This window comes from Apiospora marii (assembly GCF_038362585.1).
Source record: "Apiospora marii strain CBS 49790 chromosome Unknown utg000009l_segment0_segment0, whole genome shotgun sequence".
In the NCBI taxonomy this organism is placed as follows: domain Eukaryota; kingdom Fungi; phylum Ascomycota; class Sordariomycetes; order Amphisphaeriales; family Apiosporaceae; genus Apiospora; species Apiospora marii.
Window position 1 is genome coordinate 531,464 of NW_027117381.1, and position 20,171 is coordinate 551,634.

Genomic DNA, 20,171 nt, shown 5'->3' on the forward strand with positions numbered 1-20,171 from the left:
AAACTCGTACCCCAAGGCAGGAGGTAATACGATTTAATGTTTACGTCTTATAACCACGGGAGCCAGCCGCCGGAGCACTCAAAACCCCAAACACACGCACCATGCCCATCACCTCGCTCGCGCTGGAACTGCTACGCCAAATCCTCGACCATGTCTCGACCAAAGACCAAGGAAACACGGCCCTAGTGTGCCGCGCCTGGTTGGCGCCGTCCCGGGAAGCCTACTGGAGCAGCATCACGTTGTGCCTCGAGGGCTACGCGCCGGAGAAGCTGGTCGACTGCCTGAAGTCCGGGCGCACGAGCATCCCGCGGCACGTCCACGGCATCATGATCGACGAGTCCGAGGATGTCGAGGACCGCGACGAGGAGGAGACGCGGGAGTGGCAGGAAGGGGTCGTGGCCATCATGGTGCACTTCCAGACCGTCTCGTCCATGACGGTCCGATACTTGGATCTCACCAAGTTCCCCCCGGCGCTTCAGGGCCAGATCCTGCGGCCCGGTATGGTGACGGCGACTTTGGTGGCGGGGCATATAAGGGCCGCTCGTCCCTCGATGCTGGTTCCATTTCTTATGGGCAACGCCAAACTGAAGTTCTTGGGGCTAGGGTCCTTCAAATTCACCGCGTCGGAAGGAGAAGCCGACGATATCAGCGAGGGGAAAGACACAAGTCTCGCGGCCTCGTCCCAGTTCCGCATGGTCCAACTCGGTCATTTTGTCGTATTTGGGCAAAGTGTCGGTACATGGTCGGTGCTCATGCCCCTGGTACTTCGACAGCCCTTCATCGAAGGTCTCAAGACGCTTGTCTTGGGTTCCACAAACCAGGACGTGACACCCCAACTGATCGCTCGGGCGGCACCCGCGCTTCGCTCGCTGGGCTTGTCTCTGGACAACCAAGGCAAGAACCCAAACCTGCCGTCATATTGGACTTAACAGTACGGAACACAGGCACTGACCAGATCTCCAGAATCCGTTTTCGACCTCAGTCACCTCCAGTCTCTCCGCAACCTCAGCCTCAACATCTCGTCCTACGCGGCCTACGAGCCGGTGCTGGCCAACCTGGTCCAAACCGTGTGTTCCGCCCCCGCCACCTCCCTGGAATACATCTTCATCAACACCGGCCCGGCCGTCGTCGACAAGGACAAGCAGCGGGACAGCGCGCCGCCGCTGTGGGAGGCCCTCGACGCCCACCTGTCCCGGCAGTGCCCCGGCCTCAGGGGGATCGTCTTCCTCCAGCTGCTGGACGGGTGCCTGGGCATGTTCGCCGCGATGCCCGGGGCCATGGGCGGCGCCTTCGACAAGTGGAAGCGGGAGATGCTCGAGTTTGCCGAGTCGAAGCTGCCGGCTTGCAAGGAGAAGGGGCTGTTGCAGGTGTCGCAGTCCTCGGGCGAGTGGACGAGTAGAGCTTTTGCCAACATGGACATCCTGGAGTGACAAGATGCATGACTCAAGTTTACAGCCTTGGCGGCAATGTGGCTGTCGTAGGTCATGTAGTGCCTGTGAAACCATAGAAGTGTCAGGTGATATCAGCCAATGAGATGTTGACAGCGGCGGGTAGCCCGAGAACACCAGGGTACATCATCCGAGAATCCTGGATGGAAACCGCCGGTGCCACTCTTGTACGGGCTTACCGATGTCTGGATGAAGTATACCACATAATCAGCGTGCCAAGATTACACTTTCAACACATGATGGTTACAGATACTTGGGCACGTTACTTGCAAGCGGATTCTCGAAGAGGTGTTTTTGAGTAAGTGTAGGTGATAGCAAATGATCGCTATTAGCATTACACTACAAACGTAACTCGTAATAAATCCCCTGCTTCCCACACATTGCAACTTGTATATAAAGTCTTATAGAAAACAAAAGCAAAAAAACGCCACTAGTATATAATACCAGCATACAAATACCCATGCAACAACGCTTCAACTAAAAAGGGGTCCAGACCACAGTAGAAAACCCCCATCTGAGTGCCGTTGGAGGCCACTCTAGCATTGGGTCCAAAATGAATTGCCCCTGACGTCTACAACCTATCCAACTCCCTAAGGCTCTGGCAGCTTGGCCGGGGGCGGCACGGCATCAACATCGAATCCCGCCGTCTGCCCGGGCTTGGGCCCCGTCCCCATGCGGCTCGCCCGCAGCGTCTGGACGTCGTAGTCGACCGTGATGGTCTGCACCTGCACGATCTTGCCCTCGCTGTCGGAGCCGTACTCGGCGGCCTCGGGGCAGAAGTCCTTGGGCTTGTTGCCCCGCTTGCTGTTGCTCCGCTTGCCGCCGTCGCGGCACTTGCGGTTGGCGCTCGTGATGATGGTGGCGGTGCGCGAGAGCCCGTGCTTGAGCGACGCGCTCGGGAACGTCCCGTCGAACGTCGACATGACGTACGACTTGCGCCGGTTGTGCGACGGGCGCATGTCCCGGTACAGCACCCGCAGCACCGGGATCGACGCCGCGATGATGGTCGTCGTGATCTCGGCGATGGTCCAGATGGCTAGCTGGCCGTCCTCAAAGGTGAAGTCCGGCTCCGCCAGCGACGGGATCTTGGAGGCGCGTATAAAGGCCGCGGCGCCTGCTCTGTATTGGGAGGAACGAATGTCGTGTTAGCCATCTATCCCATCATCTCCTTACTGTGTGTATATGTATGTGTTTGTGTAGGTGCTCAGAAGAGGCTCAAACTTACAAAAGACCAAGACTCATGCAGACGGCAACACCGAGCCTGTCCTTGCTGTTCATCTGCGTCTTGGCGATGACCACCCAGGGGACCAAGACCAAAAGGACGTCCATGGCCCCCGAGAAGGCCGCAGCGAACATGCTGAACCCGAGCAGGATGTCGGCGTCCCAGCACGCGCCCTCGACGATCAGCAGGTCCCAGTTTCGTTCCACCGGCGAGCAGCGGAGGAAGGGCAGGATGGCGTTGGCGACGAGGGCCATGTTGATGCAGGTGATGACGACCCAGATGGCCGTCCGCAGGGACCCCTCGGTGATGCGTACGAGCGTCAGCGCAAACGACGTCTTGGACCACGCCGCGCCCAGGAGCGAGAAGACGGAGGCTAGGTAGACCAGGAACTGCACGTTGGTGGCGGTATTCGTGGATATCTCGGTGATGTGCTGACCAAAGCCCAGACTGACAGCGTATGTGAGTATTGCCACGTTGACGAACATCATGATCTGTATACGGCAATAGTGTGTCAGCCAGCCGTCTTGTATCATATCGTTTTGTTAGTATTGGATGGGAGGGCACGGGGGCTGCTTACCCAAGATGCCGCCAAGACGTGATCATCCCACCAGAGACCCCGATGTCTCGTGCTCTTGACGTAGAAGCGGACAACGAGGAAGATGGCGGATATGGCGACCAGAGACCAGCTGATGCCGAGGATGTACGGGCCTGCGTCCATCGTAGAGGGCGTAACCAGCGCCGACATCGTTGCGTATCGTTTGTCTCTCGGCCGGGTCAAGAAGGGAGGGGAGCAACGGCGTGGTGCAACATCATTAGGTATGTCCAGGAGACGGGGAGATGGGCCCAGGCATATCAAAGAACTCACAAGTCGGTGAGTGGTGGAGCCGGACGGGGTTGCGCATGAATGCCTCAACTTCGAAATTCCAGGCTAACGGGAATGTTTCTCGAAGTTGACGCCCCAGGCTATGTACTACTCCCTGGACCCCTGGACGAGTCCGGTGCCGATCTGCAGGCAGGCGATGATGGGCTAGGAGCCTGGGAGGGCAATGCCATGATCCTGGCCGGGGATTAAGGCCGCCAATTACAGAAATGTCCGCCCTTCTGGGGAAACATCAGACCAAACGGGTTTCCAGGTCGAATGGTAATGGGAGCACAAAGGGGCCAAGACTGCCACGGCTGTGTACCGAGCCCGGCTAATGATGGGCGGTGGCCGTTTAGATCGGGATGTTCCATATTTGCTGTTACTGCCGGACTGTTCGACGTCTAGCTGAGGATATGCACGGGCGACGGAGTTTCCACCCTCGATTTGCCCGGATCCACAAGGCCACGATGGGGGGATTAGCCATTCAATCACGGCCACCTGTTTGCTGTCTGTCTGCCGACCAAAAGGAAAGTGTGGTACCTAGTTGATAGGGTGTAAGGCGCGAATGGCAGGATGACAGACAGCATAAGCATGGGGTCGCTTGGCTCGGAGACCTGAAACGCTAGCAATCTAACTAGGACGGGGGAGATGCAAAGGGGTAACCCGGTCAGCCTCGACGCGCATTAATCAAAAGAAACGACTAGCCCGGGCGCTAAACCACCAGATGCGCACTTCGTCCATCCCATACTGGCAGTAGTCTATATCTGGATCGAATGTCCGTCCTTTGCCAGTCCGGCTTCCATACCTGCAATGTTCGCTGAAACCGCCAGTTTCTATAGTTGATGTCTGTGTTCTAGAACAGAAATAGAACGCTTCGCCTGGCACGTGCACATACTAATATCGCCAGTGAGCTGGATAAGTATAGTAATATGACGTAACCTGGGACTAAAGCATTACCTGGAAAAGAATGTGATTTGGTTCGGTCTTGTTCACTTCTATTGACTGCCCTGTTCCGATGGAACGGCGGATGGTAATGTATCTCGGGGTGTCGCATCTCAACGTAATTCAAGAAGACTCAAAGAACGCCAAGGTCCGGGGTAGCACTTTGGCCCCTGGCGGAAGGCGATCACGCGTAGATCACATTCATGGATGGCATGGTATCTGAATCGCAAGTATCGCTATTGTTCCGCAGGCCACGCACTCCGTAATCACGAACTTGCTGTTGCATATTGTTTAGAGACGCCTCGATCTACGGCGATGTTGTACCACAGCATGTGCCTATACTCGTATAGGCAGGATATGCGAAGTGCACAAAGATGCAGCGAAGTGCTAGTTGCAGGGCCGACAGACCTAATGTAGATAGATTGGTTGGTCGTGTTCGCAAGGCTGATGGCAATAAGCCCTTAGCTGTGTCAGGTGATACACTATTAGTTCTAAGCCCAGGACGGTCGTTGTCGTCGTGACTCGTCCAGCTAATAAGGAGCACTACCGATGGATCCACTATACACGCCGGCTTCCCATCGTGCGACCCGACAGTTCGGGAATACTATCCAGCATTCCAGAAGATCTGCAGACACAGCAAGGCTTTTGACCCGACATGTTATATACCAACAGCACTACCGCCTGTAGTGTCGATCGGGGTGTGTCCGGTAGGTGACCTGTCCCCCTTTCCCCCGCGAATATATATGTCCCTTAACACGCGTCCTCTAGAACTTACCTCCGCATTTTCTTCCACTTGCAGGGTCTACCGTACATCTTGATCTACTATCTCATCGGATGGAATGAGTCCGGTTCTCTAATAGTTCAGTCATGAGTAAGCTATAGAAATCCGGACCGAATCTGTGAGCCCGCTGGCTGCACCTACTCAACTCGAGACAGTCTTCGGTCCCGATCTGTTATGACTTCACTGTGGATTTGATGGTAACAGATTGGGATATACCGGGCTTTCATTTTGGTCTCCTAGCCGCTGCCACGATCGTTGGCCAGATCTAAAAACCACACCTGTTCCCAGCGTCGATGCTCTGGTTTAACCAGCTATGGTGAAAGCTGCCGTTGCTATGCCGCTCATTGCTGAACGTGGGCACGTGTGTCTGAGCCCATCTATATCTCTCAATCACGAATGCTCTACTGCTCGGTGACAGGTATGACTGGTGCCAGCTTGTTTTAAGTAGAGAGGCCAAGGGCGGCAGATACTATCTGGTAACCCAAGAAAATCCGATCGAATATGACATAAATGCAAAAATGGACCCCGGAACCCTCTACCGGCTGTATGGAACTGGCTGGTTCGATCTCGATGCCCCCGTTGGACCCTGACCCTTTCGTGAAGCAACCGGCATCTACGGGATGCCGCTTCGTGGTGTCCAACCTAGAACGGCAGAGCTGTCTTCGCTCATTTGATTATGACGAGTCGATTTGTCCCAGAGATACCCATCTTGATGGTATTGGCAAGCTTTGATTACCAAGGAGGAGTCGGACTATCCTTCCTCAACGCGGACGCTGATTCGCTAGTTGGTTTTCTTCCCTCCAAGTCCAGGGCATGAGAGATGCCATCCCACTAACACCCAAATCATAGCCTGTTGTATTATGTTCAAGATATTGCACAAGCAACTGAGGTCTACGCACTACAAAGGCAGATACGGAGTCATTTTTGGGTACGCAGATATCAAACTACTAGTTCCTTTTCTTTTTCTTTCTCTTTCTCTTTTTGATCTTCAAGTCTTGGTTGGGAACCAGCCAAAGCTAGGAAAAACAAGAGATTCACAGAGAGCAGGATACCCTCAGATATATGAACTCAAAATAGAGCCATTCGCCAATAATATTCGCTTTGACGCCTGATTCACGGAGATCATAGGTGATCAACCCGCCGTTGGTATCTCTGGATCTCTGAGGTAACCTGCTCCTTATGAGTCTTTTGTTTTTGACGGGAATCCTTGGTATGAATCGAAGAAAGAAGAAGAAAGAAGAAGCTCAATGGTGGCTGCAAGGTTATGGGCACAGCGTTGTCCTCAACCGCACACTAGATACTATATATCAAACCTGGAAATGGTTCGCTACATAAGCCAATATGCCTACCCATTCGTCGCTCCATCGTGATGCTGGATAAAAGTGACAGTTTTGCAATTTGCATCTGGAAGGCCGACGCAACTGCACAGGACATTGCTGAGCAGCTGCAGATCGACCGCTACCACTGCGTTAATAATTATTTGAAAGTGGCCAAGGAACCAAGCCATTAGTAGAGAAGATTCCACGCTGATGTTACGTGTGTACAAGCTGCCGGCTCACTATGCAGAGCTCGCCGAGGTGGGTCTCCCCAAACACCTGGATCATATCGACGTGCACTGTCTTGCCTGACTGGTTCTGAAAGCACTTGCGTGACGTAAAGCACTTCTATAAAAGTGTGATACCGGCACAGTCACAACAAGTCTACAATATGTAGGTGATGGTTGCTGTCAGAAAATGCCTAGAAGGTCATGATTGGTGCGTGTCGATGATGTGGGCCGGATATACCTTGATTCTGCATATGCATGTATCGATGCACGCCCCCACCTAAAGGGTACCTGGGCTCCAACAGCTAAGGTACCTCCGGTTTTGGTAGCTTCCGCGTTAGGGACTCGGGAGCTGCCCGCATCTGCCCCTCCATTCTCTAATCCCCTCCAAAATTACAAGCGACTTTTTGAGAGCACTGTGCCAAAGCCACTTGCGACAGGCAGCACCACCACCACCATCGCCGAGTCAAGGTATCTCCGATTACTTTGTAGCGACACGACACGACACACTCCTGCCCATATAATTGCAGGCTGCATTCGATTAAAACCACCACTCCCGACCGACGACGCCCACACGAGCACCAATCCCATCACTCCCACCACTCCCACAATCTCGCATACTTGCGAAGCCAGCCGAAGCCATGGCGGAAGAATCCAAACTCGTGCCGACCGCCGAGGAAGAAATGAAGGGCAAGGGCAAGGCACCCGCCACGGTCGAGTCCGACGACGAAGATGTAGAAGAGATCACCACCACATCCTCCGCGACGACCGGTGAGGGCGGCGCCAGCAAGAAGAAGAAGAAGTCGAAGAAGACGAAGCTCAAGGAGGCCTTCAGCGGCAAGTCCTCGACCACGACCGAGCAGGACCAGGACGCCAAACTGCAGAAGGCCCTCGGCGGCCTGAAACCGGACCAGATCGCCCAGCTGATGGAGCTGAACCCGGCCCTGGCGGCCGAGATGGGCGAGGGCGCCAAGGGGCCCGCCCAGCTGACCGACGCCCTCAAGCGCCTGCAGCTGTCCGACGTCATGACGGGCCTGGCCGCCAGCGGCAAGAACGCCAAGGACATGGGCGCCTACAAGTTCTGGTCGACGCAGCCGGTCCCCAAGTTCGGCGAGAACACGCTGGACAAGGAGCGCATCGAGGAGGGCCCCATCAAGGCCGACCAGACGGTCGACAAGGTCTCGCGCGAGCCCCCGCCGCTCGTGGCCGGCTTCGAGTGGTGCACCGTCGAGCTCGAGAAGCCCGAGGAGCTCAAGGAGGTCCAGGAGCTGCTCTACGGCCACTACGTCGAGGACGACGAGGCCATGTTCCGCTTCAACTACTCCATCAGCATCCTCAAGTGGGCCATGATGCCGCCCGGCTGGAAGAAGGACTGGCACGTCGGCGTCCGCGCCACCCAGTCCCGCAAGCTCGTCGGCTTCATCTCGGCCATCCCGCTGCAGCTGCGCATCCACGACAAGGTCATCGCCGCCTCCGAGGTCAACTTCCTCTGCATCCACAAGAAGCTGCGCTCCAAGCGCCTCGCCCCCGTCCTCATCAAGGAGGTCACGCGCCGCTGCAACCTCGAGGGCGTCTGGCAGGCCATCTACACGGGCGGCATCGTCCTGCCCACCCCCGTCAGCACCTGCCGCTATTACCACCGCGCCGTCGACTGGCAGAAGCTGTGGGAGGTCGGCTTCAGCCCCCTGCCCGCCGGCAGCAAGCCCCAGTACCAGGTCCGCAAGTACGCCCTGCCCGACAAGACGGCCATCAAGGGCCTGCGCGAGATGCAGGAGAAGGACATCGACGCCGTCCACAGCCTGCTGACGCGCTACCTGAAGCGCTACGAGCTGGTCGCCGACTTCACCAAGGAGGACATCACGCACTGGCTCGTGCACGCCAAGAAGGTCGACCAGCTGGACGAGCAGGTCGTCTGGTCCTACGTCGTTGAGGACGAGCACAAGAACATCACCGACTTCATCTCCTTCTACTGCCTCGACTCGTCCGTCATCGGCAGCGAGACCAAGCACAAGAACGTGCGGGCCGCCTACCTCTTCTACTACGCCGCCGAGGCCGGCCTCAACGACACCAAGCCCGACGCCAAGGTCGACCGCGACGTGCTCAAGAAGCGCCTCAACGAGCTCATGGCCGACGCCCTCGTGCTGTCCCGCCGCTACAAGTTCGACGTCTTCAACGCCCTCTCCCTCATGGACAACGGCCTCTTCCTCGAGGAGCAGAAGTTCGGCCCCGGCGACGGCCAGCTGCACTACTACCTCTTCAACTACCGCGCCAACGCCATCGCCGGCGGCGTCGACAAGCGGAACCGCCTCGACACGGAGCACCTGAGCGGGATCGGGTTCACGATGCTTTAGAAAGCAGCAAGCAAGCAAGCACGTACATACGAGATCTCCTCTTTATTGTCCAGGAAGATGGAAGCAAAAGAGAGTCAAGAGAGAGAATATAACAACTGCATGGCGCGCTGGTGGCCGGCGGGCGGGACGGATCTCTGCATTTTTGTGTGTTTGGAGAAGGGGGTTTGTTGTTGCATCGAGCCTAGCATTCTTGGTAATTTAGCTAATAGAGGATCTATTGAATACCATACGTCATTTCTCTCACGACATGCTCCTGTTTCGCTACGAAGATGGCGCGTGTCTAATGCCAACTCCACGTTTGATGAGCCGTCATGGCAACACCCCCTTAGACCTGCAGAAGACATCATACTCGTCCCCCATAGAAGTAGAGCCTGTCCCGTCAACTCTGTTTCCTGAACTACGGGCTTGGCAGGCGGGCCTCTCTGATCTTTTCTGTACAGTACCGATCTTCAGCTTTGTGGAAGAATCCAGGCAACTCTAGAATAGTCTGTGCATTCGTCCTCCGCGACACTAGATAACCCCCGAGTATTGCTTGCTTTGATGAGCTTGGACTTCCTGCAATGTGAACGAGCGACCATGAAGCATGTCCCCAGCTGCGCGAGACGTTCTGCCGACGATTATCGCTTGTTTCCTCTGACCCGGGTAGACGTCACACACTGTGAATGAATGGAGACATCTCACGCTGTTTGAATTGGTATAGAACTATGTAGTAATAACAGACAGACAAACCCTGAATGAACCGAATGTTTGAATATCGCTATGCGCCCCCCTGTGACCCTCCGTCGGGCCAGAACGCCAGAGGCCCCCTGTCCACTGTCGCTCGAAAAAGTTTGCGCGTACAGAGACAGCCGCAGAACTTTGTATATAGATAGGTTCTAACTAGTCGTCCATCTTTCACCGCTCTCTTTACTCCTAGCTCACACTGGCAATGAAGCTCTGATACTGCTCCTCCTCTCCCATCACTTTGCCGACAGACTGATGAGATGGCAATTTGGTGCTGCCTTTAGTTGCCCACAGTACCTCGTTCTGTGGCTGTTGTTGTGGTTGTTGTACATGCCGAGCCTGTTCCGGCTTGGGTGTTTCGGTCCCGTCAACTTGGTCGTCTTTGTCATGTCTAGGCAAACGCATCGCCAACAAAATATATTCCGCTCGGGTCATGTTGCTCATAACATCGTCCATGTAGCGCTTCACCTCATCCTGCGGCGCAACCACTCTGGCCAAGTGCTCCAGGTGCTTCCCCGAGTTTGCTTGTAGGCGGATAGTGATAGGTTGATAATAGTCGAGGGCCGGGTCTCCACCGTATTCAGATTTGCTACCTTTACGCACCAAGAGAAATGATGCAAGCAGCTGAGAGCCACCAGGCTGGTATTCGAGGATACTGAATTTCGGGAAAAGATACCGATCGCCTGTGCCACCGATAAACTCGAAGACAATGCCCGATATCTCGGGTTTGAGATTCGGTGGTGGCCCTTTGGAGCGCAGTGCCTGTTGCGAGTTGCCGGTGGGCGTCTGCGGCGTCGACGAAACTGAAGCCTTCCGCCCCGATGCGCTACTCGGCGCCGAGTCTGCTGTGTGGGGTCTTCCAGTATTGGTGTTCGACGGTGACGGTGCTGGCAGCGCGGGTTGTGGTTTCGGTGTGTCTTTTGGCACAAGGTCCTTTAACTTGTCCAGCACAGCCTTCAAATCTGTGGTGTCACTGAATTTGGTCTTCTTTTCAGCCACCCTCTTGACCATGCTCTTCAGTGGCGCATCGTCTAAAGCTTTCCTCACCAACAGTATTACCAGAGCGTCGCTGTTCTGGGGTGGTATGAGGTCGGCTCCTTTCTGGTTCGGGTTCGACGAAAGAACAATGTCCAGAATGGCGTTCACTTCGTCGGCAAAATATTGGACGGTCCGGCCATCAACGATTAATCGATCTGCCGACGGACCCTGTTGGCCTCCTCGTTTTTTATAATCGGCGGTTATCTGATCAATAATTCTCTGAAAATGCGCAAGCTCGTGGGCGGCAGCATCTCCTACCGCGACCCGTTTCATCAAATCTCTAAGATGAGGATCCTCCGAGGCCTTCTCTGCCAGCGTTACTATGATAGGATCAGCGCCTCCAGAAGCCGGAGTCGCAGGTTTCGCGCCAGGTGTAGGGGGTTTCGCGGCGGCAACGCCTGTTGAAGGTCGGGCACCTGGAGGGGCCGTGGGAGCAGCGGCGGGAGCAGCAATGGGCGAGTGAAGGGGCCTCGGATGAGATAATCCTGGCTGTCCCGACGCATGGGCAGGAGAACGTAACGGCTGGTTCAAATTTGGTGCAGCCACCGAGGGAGATCGTAAAGGCGGCTGCCCCATTGAAGTAGATGGTGCGGATGGTGGCGGCGCTGCCCCTGGAGCTGCGAGTACCGACTCTAATCCACGGGGCGACGCTGGCGGAGGCCCTCCCGCGAGATAGGGATTCATTGCCACACCCGAAACAGGAGGAGCAGGACGTTGTACACTGGGCGGCGGGGCTTGCGACGGCGTGGGTGGCCGTACTTGAGCGTTCGGTTGCGCCGGGGGCAGTGAAGGCTGCTGGGCCAGAGCTTGTCCGTTGGCGGCCGCAGCTTGCGTGGACGGTTTCGCAAGCGCCTGCGAAGGGGATGCAGGAACGGCTGCGGGAGTGGATGGAGTGGCGGGAGTGGAGGGTTTCGGCGGCGGCGGCATCACCCCGTTTGGCGGTCCGTACTGCATGATGGGACGAAACGTCGAGTTTGTCGTGGGTGCCGCAGGTGGCTTTGGATCTTTGATGGCAAACATGACTGCCTCGATGACGTGCGGCTCTACCGTGATCGTCACGGTCCCGATCTTGGTCATGCTTTCCTTTGGCGGATTGTTTGGCTCTTCTTTGACCACCCCCCTCCTCTTGACCGGCTTCGCCCAATACTTTTCAAATATGCCTTCGTGTATCCATTTCTGGCGTGATCGTGTAAGCGATTCGGCGAGTACACCACTGCAGCATGAACATACGGGTTAGCTTATCCAGACTCTGGGCATTGTGGCCATGACGCGAACAAGTCGAGCTCACCTTTCTTGAACCGATTGATAGGCCTTGTTGGGCAAATCTTCTGCCTGCGCCTTCTCGACTGTGGGCAGTGGATTGCCTGGCTGAACCGACTTGGGCAATGGGGCCTCTTCGACTACAGGTTCGGGCACAGGTGTGGGAGGAGCTGGAGTGGGCGTGACCGACTTCTCGGGGGGCGTTGCTGTTCGTTTCTTCGCGACGTGATCGACGCGAGCAGCAGCCCGAGGGGGCAGTTTCCGCTTTCTCTCCATGGCTGGGCTAGCTGATGCAATTTCACTTGCGAGAGGCGCACACCGAGAATAGCATGGGCGCGACGAAGAAACGGTAGACCGCAACCGCGGATACGAAGAATGGGTTTTGCTAGATCAATGCATCCAGCGTGAATCTGTGGCCCTCTAGTGATTTTAAGTTGTTCTCAACCTCGGGATTCAAGACAAACTCAACATGACACGGGTATTTTTGTCACGCGAATTCGGAGTCGAAGTACATGATAATCGGTAGCAGACGCGGTACGAGTGGTTTTAGTGGGAAAAAGGCTAGATCAATATGGCCAGGAAGCGGCTTTGAAGAAGGTTGGAAGTTGGAAAATGTAAGGCTCAATATTGTTTTTTGGAAGAGAAGGGAAAGGCAAAGACAAGAGGCAGGCGAGAGAGCAGCGATAATTGGCTTATGAGACAACGGGCTGACTGGAGGGAGGAGGCTCAAATGTCAGGCAGGGTACGGGTACTTTGTCATGAGATCCAGGGTGTAATTCCTCCGGGTCTTCCCAATGCTTGCGACGAAAAATGTCTGGGTCGGAGATGGCCCCCAAATCAGATGTGCAAGTAGGGCTTGGACTCAAACGATTGAAGCAGCTATCGTTGTCGCTTTTATTCCTGCAACAAGATAATCGACATCTTGGCAGACAAAGCCGGGTGGGAGCAAGGTACGAGACAGAGTGCAGTCGATAGGCAGACGGGAGAGAGGCATGTAGACGAGACCTGACCTGACCTGACCTGACCTAAGGTGGCAGGCGCGCGAGAGATGCCGCAGAATTGAGCAGCAAGCAGCTTCCTCCACGGAAATAAACGTCAGCGCGGCCTTTGATTCGTGGGAGTGAATGCTAAAGAGCGGGTCAGCTGAGCTCTCAGAGACGTGATTGGTTCTCGTAGCTTTTGCCTCAACAGCCACTCTCCACACACTGGCCCGAAGCAGGCAAGGGCAGGCCAGTCCAAAGGCGGCAACAACAAGCGCGACCGACCACCAATATCCGACATCAGCAATCCAGCATCGATTCCATCCTGTGGCGAGACACCAGACTGGCCAAGTCAACAAATGTGCTACCTGCCACAACTAGATTGGCATGGTCTATCCAAATGTCTATGCGCATAGGTATCTTTACCCTTTTTGGTATGCACATAGGTAAGGAAGGACTGGTTGGTTCGGAGAGTCTTGCCCTAAAGGCACTTTTGGTATGGCAAGTGCCTTTGACAACAGGCAGAATATCTTGAATGACTTCTTCTGGTGTTCGCTACGTACATGATGCATGGATATGCATGTCAGATCTCTAACATGTAAGACCTATGCTTGCCAGACTTTTAATTGCCATTTGACATGAAAAGGGAACACCCGCAATATGCCGAAGCGGGAGGCGCTTGTCAGACAATGAACTGCGCGTCTGGTGTCTGGTGCATGTGAACGAACGGCCCGTAGATTACTGCCTTCGCGGTGACAATATAAGTACATACATGCACTCCGACCCTTATCTTCTGGTATGACATGGTATATCTCTCCAATTAATATGGAAACATCGTTAACCGAATGGAATCTATAGATCAGTAATCGGGGCTGCTGCGGGTTGGTTGTTAGTCAGGCACCATCTGGCTGTGGTGATGTCGAGATAAGCACGCTTGATTCTGGCCTAGCTCCACCTCTTCCCACGTCTCCAGCTCTTCCACTAAGGGCTGACCCAGCCACGGCTCCTGGCTTGACCTCATTTGTGCATGTCATCAGCCAACAAACATGCCCAGATCTTGCCAGCTGCATGCAATGAAGCAATAAAATCCTACGACCTGACCCCTTGAACATGATATACTGATCGTCCGGGCTTTATCTCTCATCTCAATCGTTTCGCGCTCACCGTCTTCGTCTTGACTTCGCCACGAGTGCCATGGCTCCTCGCTGGTCTGTCCCTTTGGTGGCTGGCCTAGCCGCTCCTTTCGGATTATATATATCCTTCATTTTGCTGGGTTCAATCCCGTTATTCCAGAGACAGTACGTCCGTCCATCGGATAATTTCGACTTGCGATGCATCTGTATGAAGGGCTAACTTGTCTACTGCCAGCTTCTTATATGCACACAAGCTCAATACGCTCTTTTGGCATGACATCAATAGGCCTGAATACTGGGGGTTTGCAAGTCAGTCCCATGTTGACTTCTCTCCTGTTTCCGCTTATACCGGACGCTAAGATATCTCTACCCTTCAAGGAAACCAAGTCACGCCCTTCTCCATTCACACCTCTGATGGCGAAACCCTTTATGCATGGCATATTCTGCCCCTGCAGGCCTACCTGGGAAACGAGGATAAACTGCAAGCCCAGCCAGCTGGGTTTGCCGAAGATGTTACTGCTACGGAGTCATTCAGGATGTTACGCGAAGACCCCGATGCGCGGCTCGTAGTTTACTGTAAGCAGCCCTCATGCGCTCTCACCAAACGTCCTCTCAGGATTTGACTAACCTTGCCATAGTTCACGGGGTACGTTCACAACCAGATAGAGGATATGCTATCGTGACTAACCTTTCTCGCCATTACAGAATGCCGGCCACATTGCGCAGGCCATCAGACCCGATAGTTATCACACACTGACAGACACTTCCAACTATCACGTCCTCGCCATAGACTACCGTGGTTTTGGCAAGTCCACCGGCGTCCCAACCGAGGCCGGGGTCATCAACGACGGTGTCGCGGCAGTCGACTGGGCCATGAAGGTAGCTCAGGTACCGTCGAGCCAGATTGTCGTCATCGGCCAGAGCCTTGGCACTGCAGTGACCAGCGGCGTTGCTGAGCATTTCGCCATGCAAGGCGTAGAGTTCGCGGGAGTCATCTTGGCCGCCGGCTTCTCCAATCTTCCTACGCTCTTGAGTCGTTACTCTGCTGCTGGCTTCATTCCGGTCCTGTCACCCGTGCGCGCGATCCCGCCCCTGCTGCGCTTATTCCAGGGCTTCGTTGTCGACAAGTGGAAGTCCGACGAGCGACTCGCCACCCTCGTCGGCTTGACGCGCAACCGGCTGCGCCTCACCCTGATCCACGCCAAGAACGACGTCGAAATCCCGTGCAGCGAGAGCGACACCCTCTTCCGTTCCGCGGCAGGCTCGGCCATTGGTACGGATCTGGATGACGAGGACTTTGCCAAGTGGAAGGAAGAGAGGACGGTTGTCAGGGACGATGGGACCTTCGTCGCCACCGTCGAAGCAAACCAGCCTGATATTGTTATCAGGGAGGAGCTCGTTCCGTATGGAGGTAAGTCGGATTGCTACATTCCCGTTCACATCTCATGCTGATCTTACCAGGTCACAACGATGTGATGCTGTCTTCCCCAGTAGCACTTGCGGTCATGCGATCTTTTGGCCTGGATTCAAAGGGCTCCCAGTGATGAAGACACATTACCACTTGACCTGCCATATGGCGTGAGTGACACGCTGGCTCATTACAAGTATAGTACACGTTACCAGCCCCTTTATTTCGTAGAGTGTGTACCGATTTCGGAAGATGCGAGGTTGGATCATACAAGTAGCACCTTCATCAGGCACAGCATCGGTTGTCGGGAGCCGGTGCAATGGCTATCGGGACGGCTCCTCGGCGGTAGTGGGGCACCTGCAGTCGTACGCTTGCGCAGCTGTGTCGCATCCAGACCTACTCCAACAAGTTGCCCGCACCCTGATGGTTGGAAATGGAAGGATTACATATTACTCTATCACCTGATTATGGCGCCATGTGCGTCTTCTTTTTACTCCAATTGATCAAAAATACAACTATACGACGTTGCAGGCATAAGTTTACCACCCCCTGCCAGGTAAAAAACTACGGAGAATACAGGTGGCGATATCACTGAAGAGTATCGTAACCGCGCGATAACTAACTTCGCTACCTCACAAGGGTAGGTAAACTTACCCCTAAGACGTAGTATAGCATCTGTAAAACAACCGTGTTTTCGTTATCGAACCCAGCGGCATCCCAACCTCGACTGCAGGGACTGGACGATAGTCCCGGAGATCAAGACGATGATGCGAGGCGCCCCCGAGAATGACATAATCTCAATAGCTGGGATCTGGGGCCAATCACGAAGCTCGCTCATCACGCAATACCCCTCCACGTTCCTAAAGCGGCCGTAATGAGGGGTCGCGGGGCAGCTCGACGAACGCCATCCATGACCCCGTTGACCAATTCCGCGTTGCTGAGTGATGGCGACATCGATAATCGTACCCTTTTTTTCTGGATTCTTCTGCGAGGGGCTATCAACAGCCTCGTTAGCTCCTCGGCGGGCGAACGTACCACGGAGAGTAGCAGCACTCAATCCGGGACGGGCAGGGCAGTCAGTGAGACGCGTGCGTGGGTTTGGGTGAGCGATTCAGGCATGGAGATTGCTAAGCTCGTCCGTCTGTTCTCTGGCGTGCTCTCTCTCTCCGAGGTGGGAATCCCTCCTGCGTTAGAATAAATACTCGACCTGTAGCCCCCTCTAAACTATTGGAAACTTGCATCTTCAGTTTCATCAATCCAGCTTCTGTTTCCATTCTCACTTCTTCCCTTCTTGCCTGTGATACCCCTCCATAACAAACATCAAAGCACAAACGCATATACACAATGGCCGAAGAGCGTGCTACTCCGTAAGTCCTGCGATGGCGTTCCGCCCTTTACCCAACTTGCGAAGCACCGCAAGAAATGGTCCCGGATCACTTGCTGACATTGTGCCTCCGCGATACAGCCTCCGCCTGGGCTCTACTGCCCCCAACTTCAAGGCCGAGACCACCACCGGCCCCATCGACTTCCATGAGTTCATCGGCGACAAATGGGTCGTGCTGTTCTCCCACCCCGAGGACTTCACCCCCGTCTGCACGACCGAGCTCGGCGCCTTCGCCAAGCTCGAGCCCGAGTTCACCAAGCGCGGCGTCAAGCTGATCGGCCTCTCGGCCAACACCGTCGGCAGCCACGGCGACTGGATCAAGGACATTGACGAGGTCACCGGCTCCAAGGTCTCCTTCCCCATCATCGCCGACAAGGAGCGCAAGGTCGCCTACCTCTACGACATGTAAGCAAAACCACGCCTGCGAGCGATCCATTGATCCGATTCGACCAATCAATCTATAACCGTATGATCAATGCGCCTGGCCAAATCACTGACAACCCACCCCTCAACAGGCTCGACTACCAAGACACCACCAACGTCGACGAGAAGGGCATTGCCTTCACCATCCGTTCCGTCTTCATCATCGACCCCAAGAAGACGATCCGCCTCATCCTGTCGTACCCGGCGTCGACGGGCCGCAACACGGCCGAGGTGCTGCGCGTCGTCGACTCGCTGCAGACGGGCGACAAGCACAAGATCACCACGCCCATCAACTGGGTGCCCGGCGACGACGTCATCGTCCACCCCACCGTCAAGAACGAGCAGGCCAAGGAGCTCTTCCCCGACTTCCGCATCGTCAAGCCCTACCTGCGCTTCACGCCGCTGCCCAAGGACAAGACCTCTGCCTCTTAGGTTTGGTCTGGTTTGGGGCTGATAACGAGACACATGATGAATGGATGAGTATTATCAAACTGTTGGCCCAGACAGGCTGGAGGACAGGCAAGTGAAGACGGGGGTCTTCGTGGGACGGAGATTGTCGAGGGCGATCAGTAAACGAAACAAGATGGCGAAACAGGGCACGCAGATCACACACTTGCGGCACAGCTTGGGCTATAGTAGAACTCCCTTGCCCGTCCAATATACCCACCCCAACTTAGTCAATAATAAGAACCCAAGAATTGAGAACCAGACGAAATCTACATGTAACATCCAGGGCATCTTTCTTGGCACTGCAGAATGCTCATATATGTACTTCTTAGCATGACGAAGACCCAGCTGTGAGTGGCGTTTTATACCGTCGTAGATTACACTCACTTCACACTAGGACGCTGAATTACGACAATGACCCCGACATGAAACGCAAGTACAGTTGCTGGACCCCATCCAAGGCGGCTGGTAAGCTCTTCTGCGTCGGAGTCAGAGTAGATCATACTCGCGCGTCAAATTCGAGTCGCGGAATTGCCGGTGGTGGACCTCTCTCCGCTGGCACGGCATGAAACAAACCCATACTCGCAAATTAGCCCATTCAGCCGCGGTGAGGTGTGAGTCGGGGAAAAGCGAGGTCACATTGGGTATGTGCCGACCGAGATTGCATCATATAATGGATATTCTCGGTGTAGCAATGCGTTCCAACTTCTCGGTGTGTGTTCCGACCACGCCGAACCGAATCTGGTTGATGGCAGGCAGGCTGACGATGTACATAAGGGTAGAGAGGGTGCATTGATTGTGGGCGCGGTTGCGATTCCTCCGAGTACCAACATGCCAATCCCTGTTATATTCACTGCTATACCTATATATCTGTGTTATATAGATTCAAAGGCTGTCTCTCCATCAGAACTCCATCATGCCATCATGGTATTCCCCCTTGAGACAAACTATATGCTAATATTTCACGGTTATTGCGAGACTTTTTGATTCAGAGCGACAGCAAGCGAGGACATAGGTAGTCCAGACAGGGACAAGGCATTCTGCACACGACGCAGAAAAGGGAATAGGGCGCTTTTTCTTAAGTCCTAAACACAGGAAGTTGATGGGGATTGTGGGGAGTTGACAGGGGGTTTCGCGAATTTCCAATTCATCTGAAGTCTGTCTGGAGCTGACCGGAAGGAATCCGTCTCTTCCTAGACCGACAGGGCCACAAACGACTTTCAGCCAGCACCGCGAGAGGCTCGTCAAAAACTGTCTGGTTCTATTGCCCGAGACATGATCGTCCAAAGTTGAACGGCTTGTTCGTTCGTCAGATTCCCATTCTTTTTCATTTCTTCTTCAAGATGGTATCGTCCATTGCCGAATGGGCAAGCCGGTTGCCGGGCATTCTCCGTTTTCGCAAAGACTTCTAAAGTAACATCGTGACTTTCCAGAAGCCGATCGATGGAGGTGTGCCATCGCAGTCGCGAAACGGCCCGAATTTCTAGAACATTGCCTAAACGGTGCATAGCGGCCCTCACGAGCGGCCTGGCGGCACCCCCAGGAGCCCAGCAAGATGGGAAGGTAGCAAATGGGAACAGCATGTGTCGAACTACCAAAAGAGCCACCCATGATGTGCGGTCACGAGTCACTACCCTGGTGTCTGGTTACGTTGCTCGTACTTCTGCTCGTACTTCTTCGCATGCAAAGCTGTGCATATGTAATGCGGTGAGGAGCCATGTGTTTTGTATGTGACCCCCCATTGCGACATCTTGGCTACATAGTCCGGTACACATGTATGTACTTGAACTTTGCTGCGTCCATGTATGCAGTGTGTTTGTCAAGACCATGCAGGCCTCGATGATACCCTCTCTCCAAGCGATTCTTACGCGAGGTTTCCTACCGCGGTTAAACAAGCCCGGTCGTGTCTATGTAAGCGCTCGTTGGCAGTAGAAGTGGTTACACTCTGCCGATCGGGCCTGCGAGACTGAGAATCCGACTCAGGCGAGCGTTACTCGTTACCAGAACGGGATGACCCGTCCAAACTACGACAGAACGCGATGTTGATCGACTCTGAAACCCAGCGCAGAATTCTACATGAGAGCTGGAGGCAAGTCACTTTTATCTTCTTGGTGTGAACGAAACAAGGAAAGCCAGCAAGACCTCTCCCTCGTCCACTTTTCGAAGCAGGGATGGATACCTGCCAGTACATGAGTGATTTAGGCTGGTACCTTGCATCAATGAACC

General features: G+C 54.6%; 6 protein-coding genes across 6 annotated transcripts; 4 read left to right on the top strand and 2 right to left on the bottom strand.

The window, feature by feature from the left end:
- Positions 1–101: 101 nt before the first annotated feature.
- Positions 102–1,430, top strand: PG985_011651 (uncharacterized protein; the record flags this gene model as incomplete). Its single annotated transcript, XM_066831418.1, has 2 exons — positions 102–807; positions 964–1,430. The coding sequence occupies 2 exons, from the start codon at positions 102–104 to the stop codon at positions 1,428–1,430; spliced, it is 1,173 nt and encodes a 390-aa protein (XP_066679468.1).
- Positions 1,431–2,038: 608 nt separating this feature from the next.
- PG985_011652 (uncharacterized protein) lies at positions 2,039–3,415 on the bottom strand (the record flags this gene model as incomplete). The annotated part of the gene is made up of 3 exons (XM_066831419.1): positions 2,039–2,567; positions 2,674–3,161; positions 3,248–3,415. 3 exons carry the CDS (start codon positions 3,413–3,415, stop codon positions 2,039–2,041), a joined length of 1,185 nt encoding a protein of 394 aa, XP_066679469.1.
- A 4,024-nt stretch (positions 3,416–7,439) lies between these two features.
- On the top strand, positions 7,440–9,149 carry PG985_011653 (uncharacterized protein; the record flags this gene model as incomplete). Its single annotated transcript, XM_066831420.1, has 1 exon — positions 7,440–9,149. The coding sequence occupies one exon, from the start codon at positions 7,440–7,442 to the stop codon at positions 9,147–9,149; it is 1,710 nt and encodes a 569-aa protein (XP_066679470.1).
- Positions 9,150–10,061: 912 nt separating this feature from the next.
- On the bottom strand, positions 10,062–12,446 carry PG985_011654 (uncharacterized protein; the record flags this gene model as incomplete). The annotated part of the gene is made up of 2 exons (XM_066831421.1): positions 10,062–12,123; positions 12,199–12,446. 2 exons carry the CDS (start codon positions 12,444–12,446, stop codon positions 10,062–10,064), a joined length of 2,310 nt encoding a protein of 769 aa, XP_066679471.1.
- Positions 12,447–14,344: 1,898 nt separating this feature from the next.
- PG985_011655 (uncharacterized protein) lies at positions 14,345–15,827 on the top strand (the record flags this gene model as incomplete). The annotated part of the gene is made up of 5 exons (XM_066831422.1): positions 14,345–14,452; positions 14,538–14,592; positions 14,662–14,849; positions 14,989–15,694; positions 15,745–15,827. 5 exons carry the CDS (start codon positions 14,345–14,347, stop codon positions 15,825–15,827), a joined length of 1,140 nt encoding a protein of 379 aa, XP_066679472.1.
- A 1,208-nt stretch (positions 15,828–17,035) lies between these two features.
- PG985_011656 (uncharacterized protein) lies at positions 17,036–17,930 on the top strand (the record flags this gene model as incomplete). Its single annotated transcript, XM_066831423.1, has 3 exons — positions 17,036–17,058; positions 17,157–17,480; positions 17,591–17,930. The coding sequence occupies 3 exons, from the start codon at positions 17,036–17,038 to the stop codon at positions 17,928–17,930; spliced, it is 687 nt and encodes a 228-aa protein (XP_066679473.1).
- Between the last annotated feature and the right edge of the window lie 2,241 nt (positions 17,931–20,171).